General features: G+C 42.9%; 1 protein-coding gene across 2 annotated transcripts in view; it reads right to left on the minus strand.

Annotated features, from left to right (window-relative positions):
- GLDN (gliomedin) overlaps positions 1-26,049 on the minus strand; it is a 62,973-nt gene that overhangs the window by 29,210 nt on the left and 7,714 nt on the right. For both annotated transcript variants that reach the window (XM_070469280.1, XM_020869206.2), the window contains exon 2: positions 10,708-10,759. In XM_070469280.1, coding sequence (XP_070325381.1) covers positions 10,708-10,759 — 52 coding nt within the window. The remainder of the gene's footprint in view (positions 1-10,707; positions 10,760-26,049) is intronic.

The following is a 26,049-nucleotide window of genomic DNA, read 5'->3' on the forward strand; positions in this document are numbered from 1 at the left end:
CCATGCCCTTCTCCAATTGGAGTGAGCAGATCTGTCTAAAGATTCAAGTCCTGTGACTTTTCAGAAAACCACCATTTACGAAGCACTTACTGTGTGCACCAAAATCTACCCATAGAAACCTTGGGACTTCCCTGGTGGTCCAATGGTAAGTTAAGTTAAGTTAACTTAGTTAAGTTAACTTAAGAATCCACCTAATAATGCAGGGGACATAGGTTCAGTCCCTGGTCTGGGAAGATCCCACATTCCGCAGCGCAACTAAGCCTGTGCAATGCACCTACTGAGCCTACACACCCTGGAGCCCATGTCCTGCAACGAGAAGCCACTACAAGGAGAAGGCCATGAACCCGACAGCAGTGAAGAGTAGCTCCTCCTTGCAGCAACTAGAGAAAGCCAGTGTGCATCAATGAAGACTCAGTGCAGCCAAAAAAATTAATAAAGAAAATAATTTTTTTAAAAAAGAAATCTTGGTCTTTCAATCTGTCGTGTTTACAATCGAACTGAGGAAGGTGAATACTCTGAAACCACAGTGAGATATGAGGGAGCAACAGAGAAGCAGCCACAGAGGTGCTGGGACAGTCTGGGCAAAGGGCGGTCTGAGCAGGACTGCAGAGAGGATAAGCCTTGAGTTGTAGCTCTGAAGACCCAGGGGGCCTGAGACAGCTGTAGGGGTGAGGGCTGGGCACCCCTGCACGAGACCGGCTGGAGCAAAGGTCCAGGGGTGAGAGAGAGGGGGGAACCTGGCCCAGCTGGAGTGTGTTGGGATGAGGCCGGGGTACTTGGCGGAGGGATGCGCAGCACTTGAAGGCCTGGTGGTGGGGCATAGACAGTATCTGCAAGGCAGCGCGGAACCATAGCAGAGTTTTAGGAAGGGAAGATGACACCGAAGTCAGTGCGCGTTTGCGATCCTTTCTGTCGATGGAAGTGGAATACAACTAGGGAGTGAGATGAGAGAGGGAGAGGAAGAGGCGGGGGTGGGGGCGGGGAGGAGAACATATCCAGAGGATGTTTGTAGTTAAAACTTGGGACAAGGTTGAAGATAAATGTGGTTGGTGACTGGAGCGTTCTAGAGGGAGCTAGAAATGTGAGAGGTGTTTTCAGCAGAAGAACGGGCAGGACTCCGTGTCTGGTTGGAGGCTAAACAGGAGGCCTCTCAAGATGATTCGGAGCCTGGATACTGATGAGCCTATTTGACAGACAGGAAAACTTTCAAAAGAGCAAGTGTTTGATGGTATGCTTTATATATATATATACACACACACACACACACATATATATAGACAGAGAGTCCTATTTTGTGCAAAAATGATTTGCTGAAAATGGCACGGCATTTTCTAGGATCAGGGTAGCCTGTAGTCAAACCACCAGATGGCCCCACACACGCCCTGGTAAGGATCCAATGTGGACTTTCCATAGCTGTCAGACAGAAATCAATCCACAGTCAATCCGGACTGCAGATAAAGCCAAATTCAGATGTGCAGGTTGGTAGAAAAAAGGTGAACAAGCAAGAATCAACTGTATATAGTGGGTTGCAAGAGTTCTCGGGACAGTCCATTTCCATCCAAAGGAGTATTAGAGAGAGGTCCTGACCGGAGCTGTATACTTAGGGCACGTTAGTTAGGGCCAAGGATGTTGCTATGATGAGGTGCTTAGATTAGGGTTTACTGACCCTGACCCGATGTCCTTGACATCCTACGGCTACAGTTCTTAGTCACTTGAGGCCTAGAGTCAACTAGAATGCTTGTAAAGATACAGATACCTGGGACCAATCTGGAGATTCTAATACAGTTTGAATTAGAATGAGACCCAGGAACCTGCATTTTTACCAAGCACCACAAGTTACTGGCGTGCAGGTGGTCCTGGGTCCCCTGGACCTGATGTGAAAGTTTTATGGGAAAAGCATCAGACACTATCCTTACAGGGGTTCCTGACCCTAGGAAGACTGGGAGCTACTAGCCTTGAGGTAACAGTGAAATATCTGAGCCAAATGTGGGGATGCAGAGAGGGGAACACACCCTACCTGGAGGGAGGCAGGTGACAGAAGCAGCACCAGGAAAGAGAGAGAGAGTGCTCTGGAGATGGAAGAGCAAGGTCAGCCCAGCAGGTCTCATGCATGCGTTCATGCTCAGTTGTGTCTGACTCTTTGTGACCTCAAGGACTGTAGCCTGCCAGGCTTCTCTGTACATGGGAATTTTGGGGCAAGAATCCTGGAGTGGGTTGCCATTTCCATCTCCAGGGGATGATCCTGGCCCAGGGGTCAAACTCACATCTCCTGCGCCCCCTACATTGGCAGGCAGATTCTTTAACACTGCACCACCTGTGAAGCCCATGCTTAGGCCTTGAAACTAGAGAATTTCAGAAGAGAAAGGATGAGTTTCAAAGAGCTCAGGAGCAGAGTGATGGTGACTGTCCCATGGTCCCCAGGATGCCAACAGAGCTGCTCATGGCCCCTCACACCCAGAAGAAGCCCCAAATATGAGTCATTATAATAATGTCAGATGTCAAATAACATGTGCCAACTAGCCACTAGAAAACTGTCTTGCAGGATGTTTTCTCAGCTCCCCTTCTGGAATAACAGACCCTCTAGGAACATGTGTAGGCAGCCACGTTCATATTAAGGCTGTACATAGAGCTGTTCCCTGGGCCTGCCACCAGTGCACTTATACAAGGTTCCATGCTAAGGGGGCTCCCCACTTGGGTTGGACTGGCTGCAGCTTTGAGGCCTCAGTTCCCACCCTCCGTGTGCTGGTCCACCCTCTGCAACTGGCTCTGCTGCCAGCTATTCTGCCAGTCCCCGGGCACCTGACGTGGAAAAGTGTGCATCTTTCCTCACATGCCCCATTAAAGTGGAGCTTTGGTCTGATCTCATTTATTTGGTGCATTTCAATTTTGGATTATGGCCATGACAACCTTAAAAATGAGAAGAGTAGGAATGGCAAATGAATATTATTTCAAGTGCCAACTCCAATCAGTTAGTACAACTTTCTGCAACACCAGAAAAGAATGACCTGGGACCTGAGGCCATGCTATGTAGCAACAGTGATCCACGACTTATGCCTGGGTATGGGATAAGAAGTGTTATCACAGACTTGGAGTCATGTCTCTGCAAGGAGAATGGGGACTGTGGGTTTGAAGCATCTTGGTCCCAACAAGCAGTTCAGCAATATGATGATTTAGAGATTTTCCAACAAGCCTATATGTGTAGGTCACTGGAAGTGAAGAATTACCCAAGACCTGCCTTCTTCACGATAACCTGCTCTTCCAGAAGACATGCTCCTGGGGTCCCAAGGAAACCTGGGATCAGGGGTAAGATGCATCCAGAAAACCATATGTCATTTGACAAACTCGGCATTAGCAAAATCCTAAAGCCTGCCTACTCTGGCTTGTGAACTGCCCTCACTATTCCCCTGAGATGTCACAGACTGCACAAAACTACATGGCATCTGTCCTTGTCCCCAGAGCAACCACAGCTGAGTCCTGGGAAAGGAACAGGAAGAGGCTTTCCTGGTCACAGCTGGACTAGCCTCAAGTCACAAGAACCTGCTTTTTCAAAGATGACTCCAGTGAAGAGCTAGATCTTGTTCTTAGGCCCAAACCCAGGGTCTGTCCTGGCAACCCTTACTGAAGGCGTCATCTGGGAGCCTTGTAACCTTGTAACCTCTGGACCACTGCTCTCTGCCTTTCCCCCTGAAGCTCCCCAGTTCAGTCCTGGGTCCTCTCACCTTCCCGCCCCCAATCCAGGCAGCTTGGCCTATCCTTGGGTACCTCCTTGCCTTGTAAAAAAGTACATACAACTTGTACTTTTCACACCTAAGTTTTAATTGAAGAGCTTTCTGTGTAAAAGAAGACCCAATTCCAAGCTGTCATGAAAAAAGGAACTGGCTTTTGAAAAGCATTTTTAGGTGCCAAAGAATAACCTCCTCAACCCATCTCCAGCACAGATGCGATCCCGCCAATCTCCCCTAAGTGGTCTCAATAGCTCTGACCCACATTCACTGAACAGCCTGGCTCTCATTCTATCACTATAAAAATCAAAAAGGAAGAGGCTTTTCCTGTGCCTCTCAACAGGGCTTTTGTGTCTGTAATTCTATCCATTTGAGCATTTCTCTAGCTCATTACTGTCACACGCAGCAACACTGAAAAGGGACTCCCAGAGATGTAAGAAAGGTGCTTAAGCCACAAGGGTTTCAGAATAAAGGACCAAGCTGTTCTGAAGATATTTAATTTTCTGTGAGGACTGAAATGTGACTTGAGTAATAACTCGATTAGCATTTTCTAAGAAGCCACAGGATTACAGCTTTTATCTCTGAGGTTAAACTAAACCAACAAGAATCAGGTTTGGACTCAGAGTTCCTCCAGGAAGCATCTTTCTTGCTAGCCCACCACCCCCATTAATCACTTAGAAAAATCACAGATTTAGTCATTCTACAAATGCAACCAGAGCTCCTAATGCCTGGCAGGTAATGAGAGGTCCTGGGGAGACTACTGCAGCATAGGTTTCTTACAAGTCCATGCACGCTGTGCAGGGGTTCTCAGCCTTCCCCAGTGCAGCCCTGTGAAGTGACCAGGACCTCCTCAGAGCCTGGAGCCTTAGACTGAGGAGACCCAACACAAGCTCCAGACGGCTTCAGAGTCTTGTGGTTATCTTTAAAGTCCATGAGATCTGTGCATTTACTCCATAAGAGAATTTTTTTTTTAATTGAAGAAAAGTTGGCATACAAATTATATTAGTATCAGGTGTAGTACATCATTATTCAACAATTTATCACCACAAGTCTAGCAATCTTTCACAATACAAAGTTACTGTGATGATATTGACTATATTCCTTATGCTGGACACTACGCTCCCATGACTCATCTATTTTATAACTGGATATCTGTACCCCTTAATCTCCCTCACTTATTTCACTTATCCCCTAACCCCTCCCCCTTGTCTCCTCTGGCAACCACCTGTTTGTATCCGTGAGTCTGTTTCTGTCTTATTATGTTTGTTCACTTGTTTTGTGTTCTAGATTCCATATACAAGTGAAATCATACATTTGTCTTTCTCTGTCAGACTTATTTCATTTAGCATATTACCCTCTAGGTCCATCCATTTTGCTTCAAATTTCATTCTTTTTAAATGACTGAGTAGTATTCCATTGTGTGTATTTATACCATACCTTCTTTATCCATTCATATATCAATGGGCACTGAGGTTGTTCTCATATCTTGGCTATTGTAAATAATGCTGCAGTGAAGACAGGGGTGCATATATCTTTTCTAATTAGCTTATTTTTTTCATTTAAATACCCAGAAGTGGAATTGCTGGATCATATGCTTCTTCTATTTTTAATTTTTTAAGGAACCTCGATACTGTGGCTTTTCCATAGTGGCTGCACCAATATACAATCCTACCAACAGTCCATGAGAGCTCCTTTTCCACATCTCCCTGACACTTATTTTTAGTTGTCTTTTTGATAACAGCCATCCTAACATGAATGAGGTGATATCTCATTGTGGTTTTAAATTGCATTTTCTTGATGATTAGTGACAATGAGCATCTCCTCATGTGTCTGTTGGTCATCTGTGTGTCTTCCTTGGAAAAATGTCTATTCATGTCCTCTACCCATTTTTTAACTAAATAGATTTTTATATTGTGTTCTTCATATATTCAATATGTTGGATATTAACTACTTATCAGATAAATCAGTTGCAAATATATTCCCCCATTTGCTTGGTTGCTTTTTCTGTTGATGATTTCCTTTGCTGTGCAAAAGATTTTTTAATATTTTTTCTTTTGTTTCTTGTACCTGAGGATACAGAGCCAAAATCTATTGCTAAGACTGATGTCAAAGAGTATATACTTCCTGTTTTCTTCTAGGAGTTTTATGGATTCAAATCTTATATTTAGGCCATTAATCTGTTTTGAGTTTATTTTTGCAGATGGTGACCCAGTGTCATTCTTCTGCATGTGGCAATCCAGTTTCCCAACACCATTTTATTGAAGAGATTATCTTTCTCCATTGTCTGTTATTGGCTCCCTTGTCATAATAAAGTGATGATAGAAGCATCTATTCCATTCCACTGATCTATGTGTCTATTTCTGTGCCAGTACCATACAGTTTTGATTCACTGTGCTATATAGCAGAAAGTAACACAACACTGCAAATCAACTATACTCCAATATTCTTTTTAAAAAGAATCATATAATTTTGTTTACTCTCTTTGCAATACTGTTTGAAATGAGGAAGTTTGAAGTTCTTTGTTCACCTTTCTTAAGATTGCTTTGGCTATGTGGGGTCTTTTGTGGTTTCATACACATTTCGGGGTTATTTCAGTTCTGTGAAAAATAACATTAGCATTTTGATAGGGATTTTATTGACTCTGTAGATTGCTTTGAGTCGTATAGTCATTTTAACAATCTTAATTCTTCCAGTTCATGGAGACAATGCATCTTTCCATCTATCTGTGTCATCCTCAGTTCCTTTTATCAGTGCCTTGAAGAAAAGCTACGACCAACCTAGACAGCATATTAAAAAGCAGAGACATTACTTTGCCAACAAAGGTCCATCTAGTCAAAGCTATGGTTTTTCTAGTAGTCATATATGGATGTGAGAGTTGGACTATAAAGAAAGCTGAGTGCCGAAGAATTGATGCATTTGAACTGTGGTGTTGGAGAAGACTCTTGAGAGTCCCTTGGACTGCAAGGAGATCCAACCAGTCCATCCTAAAGGAGATAAGTCCTGAATATTCATTGGAAGTACTGATGCTGAAGCTGAAACTCCAATACTTTGGCCACCTGATGCGAAGAGCTGACTCATTTGAAAAGACCCTGATGCTGGGAAAGATTGAAGGTGGGAGGAGAAGGGGACAACAGAGGATGAGATGGTTAGATGGCATCACTGACTCGATGGACATGAGTTTGATTAAACACTGGGAGTTGGTGATGAACAGGGAGGCCTGGTGTGCTGCAGTCCATTGGGTCACAAAGAGTCAGACACTACTGAGAGACTGAACTGAATTGAAATTTAGTTTTTTGAGTTGTTTTTGTTGTTTAGTCGCTGTGTCTGACTCTTTTGTGACCCCATGTACTGTAACCCACCAGGCTTCCCTGCCCATTGAATTTCCCGGTTAAAAATACTGGAGTGGGTTGCCATTACCTTCTCCAATGGGTTTTCCTGACCCAAGGACTGAACCCTATGTATCCTGCATTGGCAGGGAGATTCTTACCACTGAGCCACATGGAAAGCCCAGTTTTCTGAGTACAAGACTTTTGTCTCCTTAGTTAAAGGCTCACATATAACAACTTATGTATAGAACAGTCTCTTAAGTTGGTGGTCACTTAAGTTTGAGCACGTTCTACAAGTATTACACTTTTACCTTCCTTTCCTTCATTTTATGTTTCTGACATCATATTTTACATCTTTTTATTTGTGCATCACTTAACTAATTATTTTAGTTATAGATAATTTTACTACATTTTGTCTTTTAAAATTAACATTAACTTTCTTCGTAGTTGATTCACTACCTTTACTATATGTTTGCCTTTACAATGGAGATGTTTTTCTTTCATAATTTTCTTATTTCTAACTATGGCCTTTTCTTTTCCATTTAAAGAAGTTTTTTTGTTTTTTTTTTAAACATTTCTTGTACAGCCTGTTTAGTAGTAATGAACTCCTTTACAAGCTTTCTCTTTACTGGGAAACTCTTTATGTCTCCAATTCTGAGCGATGACCTTGTTGGGTAAAGTATTCTTGGCTGTAAATTTTTTTCTTTCAATACTTTCATTATTTCATGCCACTCCCTTCCCACCTATAAAATTTCTGCTGAAAAAACAGCTGATAGTCTTATGGGGGTTTCCTTGTATATAATTAGATTTTTTTTCTTGCTGCTTTTAAGATGCTCTCTTTAATTCTTGATATTTTAATTATAATGTGTCTTGGTGTGGACCTCTTTGGGTTCGTCTTTATGGGGGGTTCTCTGTGCTTCCTGGACTTGGATGTTTATTTCCTTTGACAGGCAAGGGGAAGTTTTCAGACATTATTTCTTTAAGTAGGATTTCTGTCCCTTTCTCTCTCTGTCTTCTTCTGGGACCCCTGTGATGCAAATGTTAGTATTCTTGATCCAGAGGTTTCTTAACTATCTGATTGTTTAAAGTTCAGTTTTCTTTTCAGTGTTTTGATTAGGTGATTCCCACTGTTCTTCCAGACTGTAGTCTTTCAGACTGCTGATCTATTCTGCATCCTCTAATCTGCTGTTCATTCATTCTGGTGTATTTTTCATTTCAGTTATTATATTCTTCAGTTCTGATTGGTTCTTTTTTCTTATATTTTCTCTCTTTGTTGTAATTATCACTGAGTTCATCCATTGTTTTCTCAAGTCAGTGGGCATCTTTATGACTGTTTACTTTGAACACTTTATCTTGCAAATTGCTTATCTTTGTTTAATTTAGCTCCTTTTCTGGTGTTTTGTCTTTTTTTTTTTTTTTTTTTATCACTTGAAAGGTATTCCTTTGTCTCTTTATTTTGCCTAACTCTCTGTGCTTGTTTCTATGTATTAGGGATGTCGGCTACACCTCCTAGTTGTAGAAGTTATGTAGAAGGTGTGGCTCAATGGTGCAATTGCCCCTGGTCACCAGAGCACTGCTGCGGGCCTGCTGATGTGTGGAGCTAGCCTCCAGTGCAACTGGCTTCAAGGCCAGGCTGGGACTACTGTGAGTGCTCTGTGGTGTGAAGCTGGCCCCCTAAAGTGGGAGCTGCTTTGGAGGGGTGCTGGTGCCAGCTAGGGCTGCCCTCTGGGTAGGGCAGGGCAAGAAGTATTTTGGAGGGACTAGCTGGAGTCAGTCCTCAGAGGAGCATTGGGGTGGGGCATACAGTGTCAGTTTGGTGGAGAGTGACAGAAATGGTGTCTGCCAGTGCTTCCATTCCCAGAGGAAGTTCCTCCAGATCCCTGTCCCTCCAGCACATGCCTTAAAATTCATCAGTGAATCTCCTTCTCCTGTGACCCAAGCACTTTTCAAGCTGCTGCCTCTGTGCTGGAAGTTAGAGTGAATGAATGTGTATGCAAAGAGTAGAGTCCCAGATTCCCACAGCCCTCCAGCTCTCCTGAACGAAAGCCTCATTGGTTTTCGAATCCAGGAGTTGTGGGGGCTTGTCTTGCCCATGCACGTCCCACTGACTGGGGAGCCTGATGTGAGGCTTCAACCCCTTGTTCTTCGGGGGGACTCTCTGTGGCTGTGACATCCCTCCTGCTTGTGGGTTGCCGCACTGGGGGTGTGGGTTTGACTAGACTGTGTCTCTGTTTATCCTACATGGGTCCCTCACTGTGTCCTTTTCTTTCTGTCCTTAGTTCAGAAAATCTGTTCTGCTAGACTTCAGGTTGTTCTCGGAGATCATTGTTTTGTAAGTAGCTGTAGTTTCGGTGTGTCCACGGAAGGATGAGAGCTCAGGATCTTCCTACCCTGCCATCTAGATCTGGACCTCTCCATAATAGATTTTTAATGCAAAAATAACTTCCCTCTGTTTGCTCAGAACGCTGCACCCCCTTCAAAGAGACAGGAAGTGCAGTGTCTGAGACTGGGCACTGTAGGCCTGTCCTTGGTGGTCAGTACCTGGTCGGGGCAGAGGGTGATGAACTGGGTGCCTGGCCTCAGTCCAATGTACCACTCATTTCTGATCACCCAAGACCTAGCTATTTTCCATGGTCATACTGCCATGGTAATAATGAAAATGTTATTATTTTTCATAATTATAATTGATTTTTAGCCCATTAAAAATGTCTGGTAAAAGCAAATCAACATGTATTCCCATAACCTAAAGTGTTTCTGGGTACTCATTCTGTCCTCAGCCCTTTGGCCAGCGCAGCATTCCCCAAGTGAGCTTGTGAGCTCTGAAGGCAGTGGGCACACACTCTTCCCATGAGGTGAGAAGCCAATCTCTGCTAGAGTCAGGTATAATCACACCAAGACCACTCCCCAGGCACTTCCCTGGCTGTTTAGTAATTAAAACTCTGCCCTTCCACTGCAGGGGACATGGGTTTCGGTTTGATTCCTGGTCAGGGGAACTAAGATCCTGCATGCCCACATGACTTGCAGCCAAAGAAAACCAAACACCATGCCTCTCTTCCCCTGCTCCATCCATTGGCCATTCCAGGTCCTGAGGCTTGGTGTGCCTTGAAGTTAATTCCCTCCCTCCTTTCTATTTGTCTTTGATTCATTGAATAGAAGGGGACAGGGTGTGACCAACCTCCAGTCCCATCGAGCACATAGTAGGCACCACACAGGGAAATCATCATAAAAACATTTTCTTAACTAATTAGCACTTTGCATCTAGAGCCTCCTATTCAAGCTATCTGTATGATATGGGGAAATAACTACTTCTGATAAGGACTCTCTACTACTTAACAAGGTCTTTTCCCTTTCTTTTCCCTTTTAAAACACTAATGGGAATTAGTGTTGGCCTCAGTTCAAGGTGCCACATATTTCTAATTACCCAAGACCTAGTTATTTTCCATGGCTGGAAGTCTATGGCAATACCAAAAATATTATTGTTTTTCAAAATTTATGTTACTACTGAGTTTTAGCCCATTGAAAACATCTGGTATACAAGTAAACCAACAAGCATTGCCATAAAGCTAAGGAGTTCCAAGGTGTTCACTCTGCCCCAGGCCCTTCGGCCAGCATATGCGCTCCCCGTGTGCGCTGCTCTTGGTCAGTGCCGGTCAGCTTACCTGTGAGGCAGATACCCCTGGTACTGTTGCATAGGTCCACCATCACTCGGATCTGTGGGAAGAGAGGTCCATTACCAGCAGCACGGTAGGCAGTAGACCCTGAACTTGCTCTTTATTCAGACAAGCAGAAAACAATTATAAAAATTTCCAAAATTGCCTCAGAAGAATAGGTAGAAGTGAGAGGAAAAGTTAACCTAAAACTGAAAAGACACCCCTGAAAGATCTAAAGATAAACATTTTTCTTGTATCAGCAACTATTTCCATAGACATCATCAACAGAATCTCCTTGATTTCTATCAAACTCTGAGAAGGCAGAGGATGGGGGAGGACAGCCAAATCTAAACCCAGGCTGGCTCCCCACGGTCTGAAGGGCTCAATCTATGGATCTGAATAAACAGGACTGGTGAACTTAGCAGTCTGAAGCACATACTTAACTCTGTGGGTGGGTATGGGTAAGGTACTTGACTCCTTGACGTTTTTTTTTCCTCTGAAAATGTAAATTATATGAACAGCTGCCTTTAGGGTTAGGGAGCTCCAAGCATGGCGTGTGGAAACTGCCCTCAGAGCTGTGATTCTCATGTCATGGGGACGCTGCTTACTTGCCATTGGATGGCCATCTGGAGTGCGTGGTCACTGCACCATGCTATCAGCCTGACACAAGATTCCCACACACCATTTTACACTCCTCTCCCCATTCGTTTTCCATGCTGTTGCTTGTGAGGTTCACAATACCCAAATTTGATCAGGTCAGGCCTGATTCAATCACTTTGGTGATGCCTTGCTGCTCTAAAGATACAGCAAAATTCATCCGTATCTGGCCTCATCTCACACCATCCCCCCCTCTCTTTCTGTTCTCTAGTTCCACTTCCCTAGTGGCTTAGTGATAAAGAATCTGCCTGCCAATGCAGGAAACGCAGGTTCGATCTCTAGGTCAGGAAGATCCCCTGGAGGAGGAAATGGCAACCCACTCCCGTATTCTCGTCTGGAGAATTCCATGGACACAGGAGCCTGGTGGGCTACAGTTTTGGCTATAGTCCATGGGGCTGCAAAAGAGTCGGAGACGACTTAGAGACTAAAACACAAATTCCATTCTGTCTCAGTTTGCTTATCTGTGAGATGGGGCTATTAGTAGTACTTAACATCTTAGGATTGCTGTGAAACTTAAGGGAAGTTATATATGAAGTTCTTAGAACAGTTCCTTGGATGTAGGAAGCATACACAAGAGTGTTTTCTATTTTGTGAAGGCAGCATAAAGTACAGATGAAGGCATGAATCCTGAAGTCAAACTGCTTGTGTTCAAATCACGGCTTTGTCATTCACAAATAGTATGACTTTGGGGAAGTTACTTAACCCCTCTGTGCTGTAGCATCCTTGGCTATACAGGCGCTGACACTACCTACCTTACTTGTACCACGGTTATGTGGATACATGATTCAATATATGCAGTGCACTCACAACAGCGCCTGCTATGGGATAAGCAAACTCTATGCTATTGTTTTGATAGTCTCTTGGATATGCCAGGGATGATTTAATTGATCAATTTATCTAAGAATTTCATACATAGAGAAATTTTTAAACCCAAGTAAGGTGGCATTTCAAAACTGTGGGAAGAAACCTTATCAATTGGGAAATGGAGTTGAGACAGCTGGATACACATCTAGGGAAAAACATAAATACAAATCCCTATTTCACTCCTTACACTAAAAAAGTTAATTGAACAGCATTAGTTGAAAATTTTAAAGTTAAAAACAAACTAGTAAAAATACTGAAGGAGACCTTGGGAAAAATATTTATAATGGTATTAGAGTAGGAAAGACTTTTCTAAGGAAGAAACAATCCCCATACTATACATAGGGAAAATGTGATAAATTCGACTGTCTAATAATTAAACATTTCTATAAGACATAAAATACTATCAACAATAACAAAGGCGAAACACAAACTTAGAAGAATAGTTATGCAAAGAGCTTATATACAAAGAGTTGCTACAAAGCAATAAGTAAAGGAACAAAAAAATAAAGGAAAATGGGCAATGGATCCAGGCAGAAAGCTCAAAGAAGAAAAATAAGAGAGTGTCTTATCTTCACTTGTAGTTGAAGAAACACATCAAATTATGAAATACTATTTTAACCTTTTTGGTTTGTAAATAAAAACAGAGTACTTCTCACAAGGGTATCAGGAAAGGAGCACTCTCATACTGTGTTGATGGAAATGCAAAGGGACACTGCCTCTTTGGAGGGCATTTTGACAATACCTACTAAAATTTAAATGGATCTTTTGACCAATTATATTTTATGAGTTATTCTACAGATAGACTCATGTATGCATGAGAAGATACATGTACAAACTTGGTTATTTTAGAAATGTGGGCAAGAGCAAAAGTTAAAAACAACCTCAATATTTATCACTGAAGTCTGGTTAGAGAAATTGTAGCATATTCATACAATGAAATACTGTGGAAAAGACTAAATTTAAATCCATAAAGCCAATATTGAAAGATCTCTAAGATAGATGAAAAAAAAACAAAAAACCAAGATATAGAGCAGCATGTATAACATGCTTTCATTTAACTAAAAAAGTAGTACATATGAAAATGCTTCTATACACTTTCTCTCTTGCTACTTTCCAGATTCTCTCTTTGTCTATGACTTTCTAGACTATTTCTGGAGAGAACTCTAAAAAGGAGAACTAAAACCTAAAAACTCCTCAAGTAAGGAGGAGTAGAGAGCCAGGGTGGGAGGGAGCTATACGAATGCCCGCACATAATAAAACAAAATGCACTTTTGTTTTATTCAAAAATTTTGCTGATTTCTCTCTCAAACTCTTTTTAAAGAAAACTTGTTTTGATTTGAAGGGAAAATTTGTTTTGTTTTCTATCTAGGTTTACTTTGTTTGCTAGGGGGCCTGGAGGCAGATTTATACTGTATTCACTGTTTGTGAAGTGCCACAGGTGCACTACTTTGGGAATTTATTGTGAAATATATCATACATACCACAAGAATATAAAATGTGTGCCAACAGTATAAGATGAATAATAAAACAAACATCCATATACTACCTCCAGCCAAGCAATGCATTAGGAAATCCCAGGTGTCTCTCCCAACACAAACCATTTCCTCCTAGCCGCCAAAACTCTCTGATCTGAAGTATTTTGGGCAGTGGGACTCTCCCTTTTGTATAGATAAGAACAGAGAGGCTTAGCAAGGTGATGTCATTCACTCAAGGTCACACAGCTTGCTTGTGGAAAAGCTGGGCTCAACTCCAGGTTTCCTGATTCCAGGTCTACTGCATTTTCTATTGTGACTCAGATGAGTATTATAACATAGCCAGATGAAATTTTGATTCACTGCTTTTGGTCATTTTCATAAATTAATGCAATCAGCTGCACTACAAAATTTATGATTTTAAAATATGCATAATTGTTCATTGAGAGAATCATTAGAGACTTCATAAATGCCTCATTTGTTGCCTGGAGGATCACAGCAGGAGAAGTAGTTGGAAATAACAGAAGCATCAATAGGGAAAATTAACCTTTCTCTCTTTTATGTTCATCACTGGTCTGGAGTTAGCATAGCTTCTATAAAAGCGATAAAGAAGGAGTTTTCATTTCCTGACCTTTTGGCTTCATTTATATGCTAAAAGTTAAGTTAGATATTTACAAGTAAATTGTGTCAATCTTCACTTGGGAATATTCTTTAACAAACATGGTTTATATAAGATTGTATCAAAGTAAAACATGGTGTGAAAAGGTATGACCATAAGAAAGCCAGAAACTTTTTTTTTTTCTGATAATAATGCTTAAGAGTTTGGATGAAAATCAGAAAATTAAGAATTGAAAGTCATAAAACCTAACTTGTCAAGTTAAGGAGTCATATTTGGTATACCAGGCTTTCTAGATCTTCATTTAGGATTTGAGAAAGGTGAACTGAAAACAGCCTTAGAACTCATAGCCCTGGGGGTGTCAGGAAGGATCCATGCAGGATGTGGCCCTGCCCTCTCTCAAGGCCATCTACCCCCACTCCACCACTGTTTGACTCCAATCACACGGACCATCACCACTGGTCTTTGCCAAGCTGTGCATAGCAAAGAAGTTCTTGTTATAAACTGTGCTCACATCTTCAGAGGCCTCAGCGCAAATGTCACCTCGTTAAGAAGGCTTTCCCTGACTACACACCTGAGAGTAACCCTAGCAGCCAGTCCCCATCACCTCAAGGCTTTCAGCCTTTGTAGCACTCACTGTTATCCAATATTAGCTTGGCTTCTGTATGCATCTGTTTATTACCTAGGCCTGTTCTCCAAAGAATGAAGGCATTTTGACAGCAGGAGAATTTGCTATTTTGTCTGTATCCCTGTGCACAGAACAGTACCTGTTTCCAGACCTAGAGCTTTTCCACTGGTGATATAGGGTTCAAGTAGGAAAGTATGTCAATGGTCTCCAAAGGACAGCTTGTCTTGAGAGCAGGTGACAACGGCTGTCAACCTGGGTGTAACATAAAGAATGGTACCCCCAGATAGCTTAGGTCAGGAGTTTTGCTGAGGAGGTGGGGCCATCCTCCCAGAAGAAATGCTGTGGCATCTCAGGGTCACCTTGAGGTCATGCTGCACTGGACGAAGTCATATCACAATACATGGGGACTTGCTTTCAACTTTTATACCATATGGCAGCAATGCTGCCATAGAAGAGACATAGAAGAGACAGCCCAAATGGGTCCCATCTGTGGCCTGACCAGATCTCCCAGTTTTCTCTCTGGATACAGAACTGGTCTCATTGGATTAGTAGAACCCATGGAATCTTGGGCAATTCAGGGGCAAGGAAAGAGCCTCTGAAGAAAAATAATGGACTTCTTGCTAATTTGGCATCAGATGGCTTGCGGTGGCTTTAATTCAAACTAAAAACAGATGGGACTAATTTGGCAGCCTCTATGAGAAAGAAAATGCTATGAACTGGGAACCTCGCTTGTAAGAAGATTATACAAGGATATCTGACGAGAATGTTCATCTCTACACAGTGATGGCAAAAGCATGCAAAAAATCTAAACGTTTATCAGTAAGGTAATTATTGGGCTTCCCTGGTGGCTCAGATGGTAAAGAATCTGCCTGGAGTGCAGGAGACCTGGGTTCAATCCCTGGGTCGGGAAGATCTCCTGGAGAAGGGAATGGCAACCCACACCAGTATTCTTGCCTGGAGAATTCCACTGACTGAGGGCCCAGTGGGCTAGAGTCCGGGGGGTCACAAAGGGTTGGACACGACTGCGTGACTAACACAAACACACACATACAGCAAGGCATTTATTAAAGAGATGCAAAAGAATGAAGTAGATCTATGTGTACTCATCTTGAAAGCATACTGCTGAGTGATAAAAACAGCACAAGCCACATAACAGTACAACTTTTTGGTTAAAAAAGAATAATTAGATATGTCTGGATAAGCACAGAGAAAAGTTTGAAGGCTCATGAGCCAAACCATTGAGATCTTGTTTCCTCTTGAAGATTGAGACTAGGAGATAAAAGGGTAATTTTCACTTCTTAGTTCATATCATTTGAAAAGATATGTTGGGATTATGGGTGGTTTTTACTTGCTGTGTTTTTAATAATTTAGAGTGAGAGAAGAGAGCATGCAAACATTATATGAGCCCAAAGGATGGTTTTAATTACACAGCTTTCCCTAGGAATCACAATGTCATGTATTCCTCATTATGCCCATCACTCGGAATAACTTGGACAGATCTCTGTTTCTTCTAGACGAGTGAATGTAGAATGAACTAGAATAGCTGTCTAGTGATTTTCAAGTTGTTCATTAGTCATAAGATTTTTCTTTTTCCCACATAAATTGCCAACCCCCCAAATAGAAAACAAATAGAATGGAGCTACTTTGGGTTGACTTATCCATAAACTGACAGAGTTGGACTAGACAGATGATTTCAAATACTACTCCCAGGAGGAATTGGGGAGGAAGTAGGGGGAGACACCCAGAGAGCTAGAGTCAAGTGGAGGAGGGAGGAGAAAGCTGAGGTCCAAAGAAATCAAGTGAAGTAGCTGGCCCAGGCTCCCAGAGCTGGCTTCCAGTGCAGAAGTCCTATTTTCTACCACATCTACATTTTTTGTGGCTTCCCAGGTGACACTAGTGGTAAAGAACCTGCCTGTCAATGTAGGAAACCTAAGAGATTAGGGTTTGACCCCTGGGTCAGGAAGATCTCTAGGCAACCCACTCCAGTATTCTTGTTTAGAGAATCCCATGGACAGCCTGGTAGGCTGCGGTCCATGGAGTTGCACAGTGTTGGACACAACTGAAGTGACTTAGCATGCACTACTATTTTTATACCATTTAGATTTTACAAAAGGAATTGTGTGAAATTCAACAGGAAATGCAAATCTCTACTTTAGTTTACTCTGAATGTGAACAAGACACTAGATTTTTACTAGTTGATTATGCATCAACTGCAAGCAGTCTCTTCTGTTCAAAAATGAAAGGCTTAATCAAAAGTGTTTCTCTCTCATCAGGATGAATAGAGCGAAATGCCACGTACTGCCACTGCTCATCTGCACACAAAGCCTCAGGTGGTTGGCTGGCTGCCCTCTTGAACTCCCTCCCTCTCACATTTTACTCTCAGGACTGATCATAAAAAAAAAGTAAAAGAGCGAATTTGCCCATCACCACCAGTTTGCATGCTGCTGAAATAATATGTCCTGTCACGGCTTCTCTGCTGTTCCCCAAGTACTGGCTCTGGTTTGCTGTGGAGAATGCTGTTTAATTCCAAGTCGCCTTTCAGATGTGACCTATTTTGTAACTTAAATTCCATTTTTCTTAGACAACTGAATATCCTTTATGGCTCTCCTTAATTGTGCAAATTGCTGCTATTATATGCATGCAAATGGTCCTTTAGAAACAGCTCCCTGGGAGCAGATAATCAGCCTGGGATTAAGCTAGGAAAGCCTTGGCCCAGCTGCTGAAGGGTTCGACCACAGGTGTTGGAGGAATCCCTCATGGAATCTGAAGCTGGGGTCAGCTACCCCAGACTCATCCCTCTGAAAGGCAGGAATTCACACTGGAACCAAGATGTGGTGATGACAATCTACAGACCCCAATAAGAAGGTATGCCTTTGCCATGTCTGTGGATGAAATACTGAGGCATGACCTTCTTGCAGCCCCAAAGGAAGATCAGCCAAAGGTCCAGGTATTTGTCAGTGCAAGGGAACAAATGTTGGCCATCCCATGCCAATGGCTTGGGGCTGAGTGCTCTTGGCTCAGATGAGTATCTTCAGAGCTCAGCTAAATCCTGCCCAACCTTCCCCAAAGACCTCCATCCCCACTGACTGATCCCTTCACAGCCCAGCAGCATTACCACCCTCCTTCATGTTGTTCTGGCTCCCCAACCAAATAGGCACCTATTGGTAAGAACTCTTTCATCTTCTTCCTGTTTGCCCCATTCTCTCATCTGGTCCCTTTGGCAGCATTAGAATGGCATTGAGCATATAGTGGATATTTGATAAGTATTAATACCTCATTATTGATTACTCAGTCAACTGGGAGCAGAATGTGCTCTTCAGCCAAAGATATTATTCCGTTTTGACCAGTAGTTTATGGGAACCTAATGCCTAGCACTCACCTAGAGCCAGACATCCTGGAATGTGAAGTCAAGTGGGCCTTAGAAAGCATCACTACGAACAAAGCTAGTGGATGTGATGGAATTCCAGTTGAGCTATTTCAAATCCTGAAAGATGATGCTGTGAAAGGGCCGCACTCAATACGCCAGCAAATTTGGAAAACTCAGCAGTGGCCACAGGACTGGAAAAGGTCAGTTTTCATTCCAATCCCTAAGAAAGGCAATGCCAAGGAATGCTCAGACTACTGCACAGTTGCACTCATCTCACACACTAGTAAGGTAATGCTCAAAATTCTCCAAGCCAGGCTTCAGCAATACGTGAACTGAGAACTTCCAGATGTTCAAGCTGGTTTTAGAAAAGGCAGAGGAACCAGAGATCAAATTGCCAATATCTGCTGGATCGTCGAAAAAGCAAGAGAGTTCCAGAAAAAGATCTATTTCTGCTTTATTGACTATGCCAAAGCCTTCGACTGTGTGGATCACAATAAACTGTGGAAAATTCTGAAGGAGATGGGAATACCAGACCACCTGACCTGCCTCTTGAGAAACCTGTATGCAGGTCAGGAAGCAACAGTTAGAACTGGACATGGAACAACAGACTGGTTCCAAAGAGGAAAAGGAGTACGTCAAGGCTGTATATTGTCACCCTGCTTATTTAACTTATATGCAGAGTACATCATGGGAATGCTGGGCTGGAAGAAGCACAAGCTGGAATAAAGATTGCTGGGAGAAATATCAATAACCTCAGATATGCAGATGACGCCATACTTATAGCAGAAAGTGAAGAGGAACTAAAAAGCCTCTTGATGAAAGTGAAAGAGGAGAGTGAAAAAGTTGGCTTAAAGCTTAACATTCAGAAAACTAAGATCATGGCATCTGGCCCCATCACCTCATGGGAAATAGATGGGGAGACAGGGGAAACAGTGTTAGACTTTATTTTTGTGGGCTCCAAAATCACTGCAGATGGTAACTGCAACCGTGAAATTAAAAGACGCTTACTCCTTGGAAGGAAAGTTATGACCAACCTAGATAGCATACTAAAAAGCAGAGACATTACTTTGCCAACAAAGGTCCATCTGATCAAGGCTATGGTTTTTCCAGTGGTCATGTATGGATGTGAGAGTTGGACTGTGAAGAAAGCTAAGCGCTGAAAAATTGATGCTTTTGATGGTGCTGGAGAAGACTCTTGAGAGTCCCTTGGACTGCAAGGAGATCCAACCAGTCCATCCTGAACGAGATAAGTCCTGGGTGTTCACTGGAAGGACTGATGCTGAAGCTGAAACTACAATACTTTGGCCACCTCATGCAAAGAGTTGACTCGTTGGAAAAGACCCTGATGATGGGAGGGATTGGGGGCAGGAGGAGAAGGGGATGACAGAGGATGAGATGGCTGGATGGCATCACCGACTCGATGGGCATGAGTTTGAGTAAACGGGAGTTTGTGATGGACAGGGAGGCCTGGCATGCTGAAATTCATGGGGTCGCAAAGAGTTGGACACGACTAAGTGACTGAACTGAACTGAACTGAACGTCTAGCATGTGGTTACTGTTTCTCTTTGTGTCTATTTACTTAAGATAACTTACTTTTGGCAAAGACTCCACTAATCCCTAGAAAATGGGAGCCCAGAGATTTGAGGGTTATCCTATTAGGGTTCCTGAGAGATGGCCATCTCTCTCCTGCCCATAACAACATCACTGCAAAACCAGGAGCTATTAATGTGCCCCTGGTTTGGAGGGAAATAACACAAACCTTTCATGCTCTCTTGAGTAGAGACATCTGGTTAGGGCTGGGTCAGCCAGACAGAGACTGGGGTGCTGAATGAAAAGTGGTCTCAAACATCAATGAAAATGCAGTGTAAAATGAAAAGACACTTGCTCCTTGGAAGAAAAGCTATGACAAACCTAGACAGAGTATTAAAAAGAAAAAACATCACTTAGCCAACAATGGTCCATATAGTCAAAGCTATGGCTTTCCAGTAGTCATGTACGGATGTGAGAGTTGGACCACAAAGAAGGCTAGGCTCCATCCAATTGATGTTTTTGAACTGTGGTATTGGAGAAGACTCTTGAGAGTCCCTTGGACAGCAAGGAGATCAAACTAATCAATCCTAAAGGAAATCAACCCTGAATATTCACTGGAAGGATTGATACTGAAGCTCCAATACTTTAGCCACCTATGCAAGAACCGACTCACTGGAAAAGACCCTGATGCTGGGAAAGACTGAGGGCAGGAGGAGAAGGAGGTAACAGAGGATGAGATGGTTGGATGGCACCATCCACTCAATGGACATGAGTTTGAGCAAATTCTGGGAGATAGTGAAGGACAGGGAAGCCTGGCATGCTGCAGTCCATAGGGTTGCAAAGAGTTGGGCACAACTTAAGAGACTGAACAACAAAAAACCTCTCCTCTTACCCCCCCCCAAAAAACAAAACCCTGTAAACAGAATTAAAAGATAATACCCAGGGCTGAAAGGTGTGGTATAAAGTACTTGGGTTTGGGGAGTCAGACACAGTTAAGTCGGAGGTGAGTGCCAGTTCCTTCACTCACTGGCTCTGTGACGTTGAACAGGATGTTTTATCTCTCTAAGACTTAGTAACCTCAGGAGTAGATGGACTGTTGGTTAGAGTCTCACTGTGTCCAGGTGGTGAATATTATCGTGCTCAGCCTCTCCACTATTTCTTGGGTACCCTGCCAACAGGGATTCCCTCCCTCATAGAAGACTCAGGTGTTCAGCTGCCTCTTCAATATCTTCACTTAAACATCTAACAGAAATCTTGGTGTTAACATACCCCAAGCTGAACTCTTGATATTCCCCTCAAATCCATTCTATCTGCAGTTCTTTTATCTCATTAATGACAATTCTGTCTTTCCACTACTTGGGCCACTAACTTTGAAGTCATTGAACTCCTTCCCCCCGCCTCCCACGTCACATCTCATGTTCAAGCTGTCAGCAAATTCTAGCAGCTTGACATCGGACATATCTAGACAGAGTCCACCCCTCAGCCACTACCTTTTTTCCGCTGCAACAGCCAAGTAAATAGCTTCCCTGCTGCCACTGCCCACGCTTCCCCTGCAAAGAATCTAGTCCACTGTAGTGATCCTTTGAAAAAGCAGGTCAGATCATATCACTCCTCTGCCTAAAATCCTTCAAAGACCACCCCCCGCCCCCCATAAAGGCCAGTGTCTTTACAACATCCTGCAAGGCTCTACATGAACTGGTCCTCTGGTCCCTTCTCTGCCCAGTTATCCTCTGACCTCATTTCCTACTACTCCGTCCCCCTCCCTCATCTAACTGCTCCTTGTCCTCTCTGTACACTCCCCCATCTCAGAGCTTTTGCTCTCGCTCTTCCTTCTGCCTGAAGAGCCCGCCCCTAGATTTCCACATGGCTCACACCCTCACCTCCTTCAAGTTTTTTGTTCAAATGTCACCTTCTTAGTGAGGCCTTTCCCACCCAGAAGACTTCTAACTGCATCTCCCCCTTCCTGCTCCCTAATCCTCAAGCTGCTTTATTGTTCTTCATAGTGCTTATCACTTTCTAATACTGCGGGGAATTTACTTATTTGCCTTGGCTCTTGTCTGTCGCTACTCTCCCAGAATGTAAACCCCAACAGGACAGGGATTCGCATGGTTTGCTTATACTGCTTCTTGTGCACCCGTGGTAGTGCCTATGATATAGTAGGTAACTACATGTCAAATGAATGAAGGAATCTCCAACAGGTAGAGCAGGCCTGCTAAATCAGTCTTACCAACACCTGACACAAACTCCTATTTGATGGATAGCAAGAATTCTTAGAAAAGACTTTAAAAAATACTCCAGGACTCATCTCCAAAACTCCTCATGTGTTAAGAAACTAGATTCAGAAACTGGCAGATATCTTAGTCTATATTTGCCCTTGCTGAGTTGTAGATGCATGTATCAGTGAAGAGATATTCATCAAATACCTCGCTAATGGTGTAGCAGAGTGGTGAGATATATTTAAAGAGACAAAGGTGACTAGAGATGACAAATTAGAGACCAAAACTGTACACAAACAAAGTTTTAGTTGTGTGATATAGACGATAAGTGCATAAGAGGTTATGGGTGGAAGAGATGAGTGTTCTGAAGTGAGCTAAGAATCACTTGTCTCCCCCAGGCTTCTAATGGATTTTTCTGAAGCAGGAGTGCTGCTGGAATAATCTTTCACTAACTGTTAATAATAATATTCTGTGCTCCCACTATTCCTTTCAACAAGCATCTTCAGATAATTTTGATTTTTATCTAAGTATGCTTATCTTCACCTTATAGTCAGAAAAGTATACATAAATGGTAGTTAAGTAACTTATCCAGTGTTGGGGGGATGGACAAAGAATTAATCCATTATCCCAAACTCTGCCCTTTGGCATTCTTTGTACATAGCAAAAACATTTGTGGAGATGTTTTGTCAAGCTACTCCCTGCTCAGCCCCCTCCTCCCTCTGCACAAGGAATAGCTATAAGAGGTTAGTCCAGAAAATATTTAGAGGAGGTCCCTGGGTTGACAGGAGAAGGAAATGGTAACCCACTCCAGTATTCTTGCCTAGAGAATCCTGTGGCCAGAGGAGCCTGGTGGGCTGCCGTCTATGGGGTCGCAAAGGGTCGGATATGACTGAAATGACCTAGCAGCAGCAGCAGCAGCTGGGTTGAGATACTCATCCACAACAGTTGTGGATGTTGTTAACATTGGAACATTGGCTGGATGAAACTGTTGGTTTGACAGACATGCTGTTTCTGTGGGGTTCAAAAAGTTTTGATCAACGGAAGAATGAATGCGTGAGTTCACCTTGAACATGAATATTTACAAATTATGCTTAGTTTAACTGACTTCCCTAAATTCAATACCCAGCATATAGTATGGTTTGAACCCATGAACCATAAAAATGACTACCTGAGAAATAACATTCTTTCTAGAGGTCATTATATAGGCTTTGGGAACTGACTTTTACTTTTTTAGACTTGTAAAGACCTCTCTGATGGAGAACACATAGTTCTTGGAAGAAGGGAATTCTCTTTTCCTTGAATATTCTTTCATTCTTGTTTTCCTTCCCCTTTTCCTCTATTTTCATGTTCATTCTCAAAATAAATGCAGCATTCTCACATCTAAACTAACCCACTTCAGTTTCCTCAATTCTGATCACTCCACCATCTTTGGAAGGATGTGGGCCAGGTGGCTCCTTTCTCTTTTCTTATGTCCAATTAGTTCCCAAGTTCAATTTATCCTTATTTCGTGGTATTTCTAGTCTATAGATCTTCTCCATTTCTGATACCATCATCTTAGCTAGACAGAATCATTTCCTGCCTGGACTAAGGCAATAACTTCCTAACTTTCTTCCTGCCTTTCATCTCTCCCTGGTGCAATCTTTCCTGTATTGTACAGCCAGATCAGTCCTATAAAATCGCTTCCTTCATGAGTGCCCCATGGAAAATTCTCCCAATTGCTCATCAGATTCATTCTCAGCTTCCTGTGGTCACCTTAATTCCTCTCCCACAGCCCAAACTCCTCAGTGTAGGAAAGCTTCTTGCTCTCTTAGCCTTGCAACCATGTTCATTCCTGTCCCTAGACCTTGGCTCAAGTTATTAACTGTACTTGCACTGATTTCCCCTCCTTGCCTGCTCGAATCTCATCAACACTTCATTACCCGTTTCCAGTTCTGTCTGCTCCACGAAACCTTCCTGCATCACTTGAGTGAGGCCTGGTTTTCTCTGTCACTGCCCTGATGCTCACTGTAAAAGAATTTTCTCTAAAGGCCTGCCTATTTAGAGGGATGGATTCCAAGGACCTCAAGTGTTGCCTATAGGAAGAAGGCATTTTCCACCTTTGAGTGAAAAGATTCCAGACCCCAAAAGCACTGAGTCACTTAAAAACTGGGGAATTATTTCGCAGTTGCTAGCTCATTGTTTTAGCTTGGGTACAGTTACCCACAATGCATTTCCAAGTCCTTCACTGTTTTTACATATAGCTTATGCAGCATCTCCAAAATTCCCAGCACTTTGATGAACACAAGAAACTTTCTGAGTGGCCGGAAGATGGGGTTACTCTACTTATAGCATTCTGAACAATTTCACAAATTGCATTTTAAGTGATCTTTAGTTGGCTTTGTTCTTTTAACTCCACCTTTCAGTAAAGAAAATTGTGTCTGAACTTCAGTTAATCTAGAAGTAAATTATATCTACTTAAAATATACAGCTGTTACAACTCAAAGAGCTACATTAAAAAAAAAAAACAACTGATGGACTGAAAAATGCTCCCTTTGTAGCAGAATTACAACCTAAAAGCTTCAGCTTGTTTTACACAACATGACCTTTAGTCTGTAGATAAAATGCATGTAAATTAAGCTTGAATGTCAACTAGATTTGGCCAAGGATATTTTTCTGAGGCAGGGAGGGAAGGAGAGTTTGCAGAATGTAGATTTTTTAAATGTCTTTTCCCCCCAGATGAGTTATGTCTTATAAGATCTAGGACTATGTTGGTAGTTCCCACATAGGTATCCACATCCTGGAGAACATGAGACTGCCCACCCCAAGAAGTAAATTCTTCCCCTTTCTTAGAAGCTTTTTTCTCTACCTTCTACTCACATTCTTTCAATCTTCCAAATGAAAGCATCCAGAACTTTTTTTCAGAACTGCCATCAACAGAAATCGACAGGAGTGCACAATAACTATGCCAGTAGCTCAGAATGGGGGTGAAGATGACTCTCCTCGTGGGTGTCAAACCTCGTCATCAGTGGCCATGAAGCAGGGCTGAGGACCCGGGAAAGCCCAAACTGTTGAAGAAGCCACATCAAGGCTAATTCTGTTTTGTTTTCAATGACAAGATGATTTAGGTTGGTGCGAGCCACCCTAGGCTTCAAAAGGCAAAATAGGATCCCAAAGCAGCAACTGATAACAGCACACATGATCAGACACCTCGGCATTTTGAAGAGACTGAAGATAAAAAGGAAAGCCAGAAACAAGATACTGAGGGCATGGGGCAGGGAGGGCTACATGATAAACTCACAGCGATTAATCTCAGCCACAGCTACAATGAACAGTTACTGGAAGTCTGACTATACCGGGCACTGTCCTTTACCTACATCATCTCCCTTAAACTTTCAAACAACCCTATGAGGTGCATATTCAATATTATTATCTCACCTCTTACAGAGGAGGAAACAGAGGCTGGGGGAAGTTAACAGACTTGCCCAAAGTTGCCCAGCTACCAAGCTGTGGGCCAGGGATGAATCTGTCTGATTCCCAGGTCCATACTATTTACTGCCGCAATGTACTTCAGGGAAGCATGGGGGAGAGAGAATTTGCCTGGGAACCTGACCGTGAAGAAGAAGGAATTCCAGGTCTCCAGAGTTAAGGGCAGCAGCATCATGTGAAGGCAAGCCTGGACCAGCCAAAGAGAAATCCTGAGATAAGGGCTTTGTGGAGGGTGAACAGCATCTTGGCACTGGAAGATTCATGGTCTGAGAAGTTGCTCTGCAACGCACCCAGAAAGAGCCTTCTACCCAGAGATCTCTCAGCCTGTCATCTAGTGGGCAGTGGTGCGAAATGACAGGCAGGTCTGAGGGATTCAGCAGTCTCCCCAGAGTGGAGTGGTGCTTTTCCAGAAGGCGGAACATGACCTTGAGGTCATTTTATCCTTGGCTCAGAAGGTTGAAGGAAAGGTGGGGAAACAGCAGAAAAAGATGGGAGTGGACAGTTCACCAGGCCCTGGGAGGTTATTCCTGCTCAGG

The sequence above is a fragment of the Odocoileus virginianus genome, chromosome 6, assembly GCF_023699985.2.
Source record: "Odocoileus virginianus isolate 20LAN1187 ecotype Illinois chromosome 6, Ovbor_1.2, whole genome shotgun sequence".
NCBI classification, from domain to species: Eukaryota; Metazoa; Chordata; class Mammalia; order Artiodactyla; family Cervidae; genus Odocoileus; species Odocoileus virginianus.